This window comes from Etheostoma spectabile, unplaced genomic scaffold, assembly GCF_008692095.1.
Source record: "Etheostoma spectabile isolate EspeVRDwgs_2016 unplaced genomic scaffold, UIUC_Espe_1.0 scaffold00019216, whole genome shotgun sequence".
NCBI lineage: Eukaryota > Metazoa > Chordata > Actinopteri > Perciformes > Percidae > Etheostoma > Etheostoma spectabile.
The window spans coordinates 10,316-21,190 of NW_022604746.1; the positions used below are offsets into that span (position 1 = coordinate 10,316).

The 10,875-nt window shown below is 40.0% G+C and overlaps 1 protein-coding gene across 1 annotated transcript; it reads left to right on the top strand.

The window, feature by feature from the left end:
• The first annotated feature begins 3,547 nt into the window (after positions 1-3,547).
• Positions 3,548-7,496, top strand: LOC116684162 (uncharacterized). The gene is made up of 10 exons (XM_032510058.1): positions 3,548-3,788; positions 3,880-4,102; positions 4,247-4,412; positions 4,509-4,591; positions 4,715-4,888; positions 4,992-5,099; positions 6,168-6,326; positions 6,624-6,758; positions 6,920-6,961; positions 7,464-7,496. Exons 1-10 carry the CDS (start codon positions 3,592-3,594, stop codon positions 7,494-7,496), a joined length of 1,320 nt encoding a protein of 439 aa, XP_032365949.1. The 5' UTR covers positions 3,548-3,591.
• The last annotated feature ends 3,379 nt before the right edge of the window (positions 7,497-10,875 follow it).

Genomic DNA, 10,875 nt, shown 5'->3' on the forward strand with positions numbered 1-10,875 from the left:
GCAGTTTCTGATTTTTATTGGTCAAAGTGCAACACAGAACTTTGATGTGACAGATTAGCCTGTGGAGATCTGAGCAGCAGTTAACCATATTCCGCAGAAATCCACCAGAGGCAATAAAAAATAATAAATAAGAATAAAAATAATCAAAGCAGAACCAAATAAAAGTAAACTGAAGGAAATAAAATCAAAACATTCACATTGGCCCCGGCCGCCCTGGGTCACTGTTCATTTTTCTCCTCATCTCTTCCCGCCACTCCTCCACAGACTTCCCGCCGACAGTAGTGCAGTACGACACACCCCCCACACGAGTGTGGCCAGTCTCCAGCCTTTTGGGCTGGCCACACTTGCTGCAGACGTACTGCGCCGACGGGATTTGCTCCCGGGCGGCGGCCCCTGCCCTGCAGCGGCAGCTTCGGCCGCCTTCCTCTTCCTAAATTGAGTGGTCCTGGGAATACGTGCTGGAAGAGGAAGGCCCGAGAGCATGTTAGTTTGTGAGAAGCGAGGAAATCTGATGATGGCAGGTTTTCCTACTGTTCTTTTTTGAACGTGTCCTTTGTCATTCAGAAGGGGAATGGCATTTTTGCTTTTGGTTTGCTGTCCATACAGAGTCCTGTACTGTGAAACAAACTCAGCCAAACACATGCCTTCAAACTCTGGTGTTGCAGGTCTCTGTGCATATTTCTCAGGCAATCCTGACATCCACACTTCTTCTGTGTCTAGTGCCATGTCCATGAGAGCAGTACTGGAGGAGTGGAGGAGGGTGAAGGTGTTGGAGGAGGAGGAGGAGGAGGGCCCGGGAGCAGAAAGCGTGGGTATGCGCCTCCAGATGGGCCTGGATGTTCCCCACCTGGAGGCGCAGGAGGAGGAGGAGGAAGAGAAGGCAGTCCGATCAATGAGGGTCCGGGCTGCTCCTCGGGGACATTGAAGGCAAAGGGCTGTCCTTGTCCCACCTGGACAGAGGACAGCCCTTTTGCTGGAGGGAGGGTCTCTCCAGCCAGTGCTGCCACAGGGATGACGCCACTTGCCTGCAGCAGCACAGCCTTCTCCTCTTCTTTCTGGCGCCGAGAGAACCTGTAAGACAAACATATTCTGCTTTTAGACTCTTGAGCTTCAATCATTAACAATTAATTCAAGCTTCATCTACATAAACAATGTGCCAAATTGTAAAATATGACTTACGCTTCTCCAAGTCAACTACCGCCTCGACCAGCTCTTCATCCGAGGGCTCCCCGGTGGAAGCGGAGGGAAGAGCTGGTCTAAAGGGCCGGAAGGAAGAGGCTGTAACCACACAGAGAACAGAACATTATAAAGTAATTCCTTTCCTCAGGGAATACAACAGTATAAACGCTTAACTCTGTATTTAATTCAAGCTGGACTTGCCTGGCAGGCTTGGGGGCCAACTTTTTCAGTTTGGCCTGCATTTCCACCGCAGACAGAGAACGCCGCCCGGAGACAAAAGCCGCAAGCGTAGATCCAAGAGGTCTATAACACAAACACACAACAACATCTTTAATGAGACAACATTACAACCACACCCAGGTACATCATACAGACAGCTTTACAGTGTAACACTTACTGTGAGACACTCTTGGCTCTCTGGCTTGCGGCCGAGACAGAGGCTTGGCTGCTGCTGCCGCTGCTGGTGGTTGTGGTGGATGCAGCAGCAGCCCTGGCTCTCTGCTCTCTGTCTCTCTTCCGGATGTAGTGTGCGGCGTTCTCCATCTGCGTGCCGGGAGCTGGCGCCTTCCTCCGGAGGTAGTTGACAAAGCTGTATAAAAATAAATCCAAAATAATAAAAAGACTATTTGTCATATGAAATCTTCTCACCAGTGCTCAGTACACCAGCTATACAAACATATATAAAATTTACCGGATCTTTTTGGAGTCCCCAGACTCATACAGGCTCTGCAGGGTCTCAAATTTGAAGTCCCGGAAGCCAACAAGTGCCTGTCCCTCCTACCCGGGCTGGAGGGACTTCACCCGCGCCTCCTCGAACGCCTGGTGGAACTTGACTGCCTCCATAAAGTCAGGGGACGCCGAGGAGTAGCGGGTGAAGGCATCCTGCATGTTCACAAAGGAATAAAGGTTAAAATGTCATCAGATCATCACTCTTTCAATTGTTTTGTGTAAGTCAGACTACAATACTCCACCTTGTTGGCCATCAGCGGGGACTGAGACCCTGTCCTCTCTCGCTCCTTCTTGTGGGAGGCCACAAGATTGACGCTGTAGCCCACGTCATTCTCCAGCAGCCAGTGGAAGGTCTTCCCCTGGTATTTACCAAACTGGACCTTCCACCGGCTCAGGATGAGGGTGGCATTGGTGGTGTCGCCACCCTCGGAGTTGACGTGGGCCCAGGCCTCCGCATCCACCTCCTGTGGCTGCTTGGCCCTGTAGGGGGCCTGGCTGCCAGGGGGCCGGGGGGCAAGGGCTTCGGCTTCGGCCGAAGCCTTCAACAGAAGGGTCCCATTAGGGGCCCTTCGGAATGTAGGAATTTCCATCTACATAAATAAATAAACATTAACACAATGTCTGGCAGTACATATTTCAACATGAAAATAAATTAAAATGATTAAAAACAAATGACATGTGGTACTTACAGTTAATTTCTTTAAGAAGATGTCTTAATCTACAACACACAGTAACAGAGAGGATAACACAGTTAACACACACTGTTTTATGTAAGATGTAAGATTAGATAAGATAAGATTAGCCTGACAATCAAGACAGTAATTAATAATATTAAACAGAGTCACTGTATTATACATGACAATGCATTTTGTGTACAATAAGTCCCCCCAAAAAAAAAAAAAAAAAAACGGACCGGCGTTATACTGACGGCGGACGTGTACAGTACGGCCGTTTTAATAACAAAAAACACACTCAGATATTCCCCAAAGAGCCATAAATACCCAGCGTTAAGTTAGTGGGGCTAAATGCAGAAATAAGTACTAGTTTATACTGCGTTATGCACTCTTTTAGACACGTTAAATGTGCACAAAAAGTCCGCAACTAAAAAGGCGGCCTGTACGGGCAGGTGAAAGGGACGCCATTGCTAAATCCCTCACAACAACACTGCCTCGAAGTCTCCACCTGGAAAAACTTGACAAGCTGGAGGACGATGTTGTGGCATCTGGATGTCGGGACGAGGTACCAACAACTGGTGTAATGAAAACACTTGCTTATGACAGCAGGCAAAAAAACAGAAGACACAAAAATGAAATGATTAGTCTTCAGTTGATGCAAGAGGAAGAGCAGGGATTGGAGAATGCAGTCATTCAGAAAGTAATACTGCACCCCAAAGGGATAATGCTTTGGTCAGACAAAAGTGTCAACATCTTTCATCAGCGATGCAAGGCAGATGTTGTGTATATAGATGCAACAGGGAGCATCGTGCATAAAGACAAACAAGAAACTGCTCCCTTTTATGTGTATGAGATGGTTGTAAGACATCCTGCGAAAGGATCCTCCCCTGTTCCTATCGCCACATACTTAACAAGTGACCATACCACAGCATCTGTGTCATATTTCCTGGGGTCATTTCTTACACATGCTTCCAAACTCCATGGAAAGAACGTTAAGAAAAGGCCAGTTATGCTCATTTGTGATGGCTCCATTGTCCTCCTTCAATCGCTCTCCTATAACTTCTGCGGAATGAGCCTTCAGGAACTGATCTGCAGATATTATATGATTGTGACAGGACAGGCCCAGGAGGATTCAATGGTGCTACCAATTTTGCATCGCTGTTTGAGCCATGTACTGAAAAATGCAAAGGTCCTCTGCCGTAAACAGTGAGTGATTGCTATCCATCAATATGCTCATTATTTAAGAATTCATAACATGACAAATCATAATATTAATGTTATAAGTGTTTTTTTGTAGTGCCTCAAGACATTACCACCTGGCCATGCATGTATTTGGTCGAATGACACAGGCCACAACACTTGAAGAGATGGATGAGGTGCTACTCAGTGCCACGATGGTTTTCTCAAGTTCGCACAGCGGGACTAATGTTGAGAAACATTTTCAAAATCTTCAGAAAATGTTGACTGAAAAAGGACAATGTGGCATTGATGACACAGCTATTGTGGAGCAAGACTTTGGGGTATGTTATCACTCTGCCAATTGAAAATGTTTGCCTTGCTCCAGATAACGAAATGGTTGCTTTGTCATGATATTTATTGCAGACGTGTACATGATTTTCTAAGTTCAATGACTAAACAAATATATTTTTAAATTTTGTTGCTAGAATGGAGTTGGACCAACACCATTCCAACATCATTTTGAGGATGTTATTAAGAGGGAGGAGCTTGAAAAAGAGGGTGATTCCAATGTGTACTTTAGCCCAACATTCATCCCTACTTTGCTCAAGTATTTTCTGCCTCAGGCTGCTCTGTGGTCTGGCCTACTTCTGGGTTAGTACTCTTCGGTAGCAGTTTATTTTAAATGGGTTTCTTTTAATAGCTATTGTGTTAATGCAAAATAACAATGCATGTCTTATGTTTTTGAAGGTGACCTTGGGCGTCACGGAACGGGTCCTGTGTATGAAAAACTGTCACAGAGGTTCAAAAGAACTGCTTGTAAACCGACCCAGGTACAATAACCAAAAAACATCTGTTAATGTAATGGAATCATATCATATTCAATCCTGGATATTAGAGATTAAAATCAAAAGAAATTGAATGAAGACATATTTATTTCATATGTTCATCGCCAGAATTACACTCAGGACAACCAGACCCAAGGGATAATGGAGAAAAGTCAGTGGGACTTGAAAAAGATCCGTTTCCAGAGAAGAAGATTGACCAGACTGGATGATTTTGTATATACCTACAAGATCACCCTGAACGCCCTTCTTAGGGAATACAGAGACTCTCTGAAGACAAAGAAGGTCAGTCAAACTTCATCCCAGCAATGTACTGTATATCTGTTGAGCAAGACTACTTTAATCTTAGTTTTAATTGAGTGATGAAATACTCTTTTGTTAATTGTAGACACATCGAGTGGATGTAGAGCGGTGGAAACACAGAAAGCAAAAGAAGCAGGGAGTTTATGTATCACAAATTGCCGAGCCTTTTGTTTTCAAAAACCAAAAGTCAAAGGTAATCTATGTCTTAACATTCCCTATGTGTAAATAAAGCTTAAAATGTAAGACATTTGCTGTGTATGTCATAAACAACAATTTATTTTTTTGTTAGAGCTCAAAGAAGCACATTTCACCACAAGCTCCACAGAATATGACAGCTGTTCCTGACAAACATTAAAGTGGTGACATGCTCTTCCCATCTTGCTCGATCACAGGTAATCCATTTTTGCATTGTTTACATGATGAAAGGAAGCTAAACAAAATTCTTCTTCTGAAACAACAATTTTTAAGAGGTGTTGTTTGTTGTTTCATTTGTTGGATTTCTCTGAAATGCTATTACCAATAAATATTTGACGATGTTTGTTGTCAATAAAACATGCAATTACGGTTCCGATAATATTGATACTTTTAAATCTAGAAAACCACAGACAAAGTCAAATGTCAAAAGCAAGCCACATCCTTGACAGATGTTCATGAGGAAGAAACACAGGGAAGCACCATTCAAAGTAAAGTTGATGAGCTATCACAGGTAATCTTATGTACAAAATATATTATCCAAACAGTCAATGCAATGCAAGTAATTTATCTGTATTATTTGTTCTACATTTCTTTCATTGCAATTATTTATACAGGATATACCGTTTGTGTCTCTCCAATTGACAAAAAATATATAACAATAAGCGATAAACTGAAATAAAGGAGTAAATAATTCAATTCTGAAAAGGTAGCAAAAGTGTGCAAAAAAACATTTACATGTCTCATTATTACTCACTTCTTCCTGATACTCCAATGCTGCCTCACATGGCTGCTGTGTAAAGATTGCCTCCACCACCCCAGCCTCCACCTTCCTGGTTTAGAGTGTCATTATAAGTTATGTCTGACATTTTTTTAATGTCTTGGATTTGGACCACTCTTTTGTACAGCGGGTCTCAGCAGTGGGCTCCCTGTTTCAGCTTAGCATGCTGCTTGGCAGATCCACGGAGCATCATTAGAACAGAGCCTTCATCTCCAAGCATAACTGTATCTACATTTGTTGCAATAATTGGTTGAATCTGTGACGATATTTTCATGACTGAACATACAGTGTATTGTTTTTTCTGAATCTCAGCTCAACGAATTGTGGAAAAAAAGGGACACAGAAGTGGTTGTGTCTGTGGTCCCCTCTCACATAACAGGGAACAGCATACTCATCCACCATAGTGAGCTACGGACACTTCGGCCTCACTTCTGGATTACAGGCGAGGTATGTTGTCATTATAGAACAGAAGCAATCATACGGAAAAAGGACTAACAAACAACATTATTCTGCCAGCACATGAAGACCACAGTGGTTGTTGAGTAATTGAAATGATTCACTATTTATAAAAGGTGTTATTAAGTGCAAACATAATTAAATATGGACTTCAAATGCATTGCATGTAGTTTGTACAATTGCAAACAAGTGCACAAGTAAACTAGTTTTCCAGTTATATCAGCTGTATGTGTGGTTGTAATGGTCTTAAATTTAAATTAATTTCTTGTCTGTCAAATATCTCTCAAGATCATTGAGAGTCTCTTCCATCACACTGTCAACGACCTCAATTTGGGGAGAAGAATTTATATTCTCAATCATTACGTAGCTGGTGTGATCCTTTTTGGGAAGAGAGAAGTGGTAAGAAGGAACAGTTTATCCAGGGTAAGTAGGCTTTCTGTTGTGTAGACATTCAGATGTTTCATTGATAGCTAATAAACAATGTTTGTGTGACTGTGTGTATAATATAAAGAACCAGATACATTTAATCAATAAAAAAACAAGCACTAAAATTGCAAATTTGTTGTACTTTGGATGTGTTGCAGACCAACTTCGACAACTACCAAGCAATAGTCTCTTTCGTGAACGTACACAATGTACTATTGCTTTCATCTATTTGTTATATTGCAGTACTGCTCTCAGGCATTCTGCATTGCTTTCATCTATTGATTATACTGCAGTACTGCTCTCAGGCATTCTGCATTGCTTTCATCTATTTATTATACTGCAGTACTGCTCTCAGGCATTCTGCATTGCTTTCATCTATTTATTATACTGTAGTACTGCTCTCAGGCATTCTGCATTGCTTTCATCTATTTATTATACTGTAGTACTGCTCTCAGGCATTCTGCATTGCTTTCATCTATTTATTATACTGCAGTACTGCTCTCAGGCATTCTGCATTGCTTTCATCTATTTATTATACTGCAGTACTGCTCTCAGGCATTCTGCATTGCTTCTATCTATTTATTATACTGTAGTACTAGAAGTTTATGGTTAGTAGTGACTCTGTTTGTATTTTTAAAAATTAATTTCATGACATTGGGAATAATTTGTGAATAATACTTTATGTGGTTCTTGTGTTTTCAGTACATCAGCAACAAGCAGCGTGTATTTGGTTGATCCAGCACGCAGCTCCACAGAGTTGACCGACTCCAACCATGCTGCAAAAAGATTGAGGTATGCCATTTTTTTTTAATTAGTAGATTGAATCCATTCTCTTAACAATTTTTGACCCAATATTAGCCTTGAGAGTAAAAGGAACATTAGTTTAGAAGCTATGGTCAGTAACACACTAACAATAATTGGCCGCTGGTCATGAAACACAACACATAAAGCAGAATTACAAAAAAGCAAACAGGCTGGACAAAAGTAAATCCAAATTGGTAAAAAAAAAAAGAAAATGGTTGCTTGTATGAGTTCAGTTACATGTAAAGGGGACTGGACTATGAACTTGGAGCAAGTCTGGGTATTTGTTAACAGGAATGTTCATGAAAGTTTAATGACTGGAAAATACGGGGGTACGTGTCAATTCCCTCACTTGGATCGTTTTATTGCATCTCCTTCTAACCTTTAGATGAAGACATCCAAAGAATATAATAGGAAACACATTTTTACAAAACAAAATATCAAATCATCATCACATCAAAAGTGTACCATCAGTTCCTGATGACAGAGAAACAGCTGGATCTCTTGTACAATCTAAATAACAACTGGCACTTGTTCATTTTTTGCATTTATTTTGTTATGGACTGAAATAGTTGTTGGACCGTGCAACCACTGAGTGCTGATTTTTTTCTTAGCACAGTCTGAAAAATGTAGATGGTTCAGACATTACTATGGTAATGCTTGACATGAAAAGAGACTACTGCTCTTTAAAACACATTTTTATTTACATAATTTTAAATATTAAGAGTGTCATTAATTCATTTTGTGAGTAGAACAATGATCTCACTGTATCAAGAGTGAAGGCCTTGACAGTGACTTCATGCCAACTTTTTTATCCTGTGTGACAAACTTACAATTTAGCGTGTCATGGCGACTTTGTAACAATGCAATAACAAGTCACAAGTGCAGTGATGTCAGGATCCGGAAGATTATTTCAAGAAGTTTATTTGTATTTTCAAAAACAACAAAATCAGCAAAAAATTATCTTTGAAATAATGAACTTGGCGACCTTCACTTTAAAGCACAGACATAAATTAACAAAGAGAACTAAAGGAGATGACTTTCTCTGGTACTCACATGTAACAGGGAATTCAAATTCAGAACCAGTTAACACCAACTGCGATTTTCAATTTTTTTATGAAAGTTAATGAAATTCAATAATTACACAAGGAAGTTAATGTTTGGAAGTTCATGATTGTGAAAGCCTTGACTTTGCTGACAGTTCCTAGCTGCAGCACAAGGATCAGCACCTTGGAGAGCGCAGCAGTGCATTTATGGCTGGGGATGGATCTTGAGAAAACATCAAAGGGGCTTCAGTTAATGGACAAGCACACAACACGTGAATACAAATTACAAAAAATAAATACCTAGAAGCACAGAGTGTGACGGTAGAAGCAAATTACTAGGAGGACATGGCGCAAATAAATGATTAAAACTATTCTGTCCAATTAATTTGACACATAATGCTGTTTATTTTTCAATACTTCATACACATTGTTTGTGTGTGTCTAAGTGTTTATAGAACATTATTAATCTCATGAGTAATTCTCACACAGCGAGTACTTCAAAATGAGGAGGACCTCCCTCGGCAGGACTGACTGGGTTGACATAAAATGGAAAGGAGGAGTTATGCAACACCCAGTGCAGCAGGATGGAAATAGCTGTGGGGTACTTGTCATTATGGAAAGAATAATATAACAAGATATTACAATAATTAATGAATGATCTCGATTAATTCAGCTTTTATGATTAAATTCATTTTTCAAGCATTAAAAATCGCCACATTATTTTATCAAAATTACATCACATGTTGTGTCATTGTTTAGATGGCAAAGGCAGTCATGGAGGCCTTTCCCAAAATTCCAAAAATCGCATTTGGTACAGCAAAGAGAGAGATGGCACAGCAGCGTAAACATTTCGCTCTTGAAATACTAAAAGCCTCAGGTGGGTGAGACATTTTCTTAGTTCTTATGTGATATTGTAGTACTAAAGAGCTAAAATATTCTTTTGTATATTAGTGTTTGACACAGAGGGCAACTGTGCAATGTGTGCAACGACAAAACCACCCAGCCACGGACATTCCATCACTGACTGGGTAAGTTTTTGAATGAGTCTTTCCATTTTTTGATTTAATTGTGCATTTTTTATTTGTAAATAAAAAAGATAGCTGACAGGAAGCAAAGGTGAGAAAGATGGAGAATGACATGCAACAAAGGTGTCTGGTCAGAACCTCTTCATAGATGTTGCAGTTCAACCATCACCCACCGTCGCGTCCGATGAATGCAAACATAATAGTATGTGTTTAAAAGTAAAATTGGGTATGTATTGAACTTTTACAGATTCAGTGTGACAGCTGTTGCCGGTGGTTTCATGCACAGTGCCTACAGATGGACACAGCACATCTTGATGCTGCGAAGACAAGTGATTGGGATTGCATTCTGTGTCGGAAATAATGACACATACAGTATATGTGGTGTCATACCCTAAGACTTTTGTGAATCCAGTAAATGTGTCTTGATTTACTGAGCAAAGTATTTTAATAGCACCTCCAGGTTCATATTTCTATTTCACTGTTGAAAATTGTGAATGTTCTTTAAAAGTTCTCAAACATTGTATATTAAAAATGTTTCCATTGTGTGTTGTAAGAGATGTCTTTAACTCCAATATATCAGTCCTGTCCAGTGCCAGGAACTGTGGAGCAAATTCCTTTTATATCCTCTCTATTTTCAGATTTTTGATCGTGTAACGACAGAAGTGTGGGAATTTCCATCCATAAATCTCCAAAACTATACAGAAAAATGTCTGATTTTCAGTATGATTGTAGTACCTGATTTATTGTACTTAAATATATCAGTAAGTGTATATATATATCCAGTGCCTGGAATTATGGAAGAAATTCATTTTATAGGTCATAGAAGTTCATATCTTTTGATCGTCTAACGACAGAAGTATGGGACTTTGCAGTCAAATATCTTAAAACTTATACAGTAAAAATGTCTCATTTTCAGTACGATTGTAGTACCTGATGCCTTGTACTCAAATATATCAGTCAGTGCCTGGAACTATGGAGCAAATTCATTTTATAGGTCATAGAAGTTCGTTATTTTTTTCGTCCAACGACAGAAGTATGAAACTTTGGTGTCAAATATCTTAAAAATTATACAGTAAAAATGTCTCATTTTCAGTATGATTGTAGTACCTGATTTACTGTACTCAAATATATCAGTCAGTGCCTGGAACTATGGAGCAAATTCATTTTATAGGTCATAGAAGTTCATATTTGTTTTTGTCCAACAGCAGAAGTATGTGAATTTGCTGTCAAAAATCTCCAAAA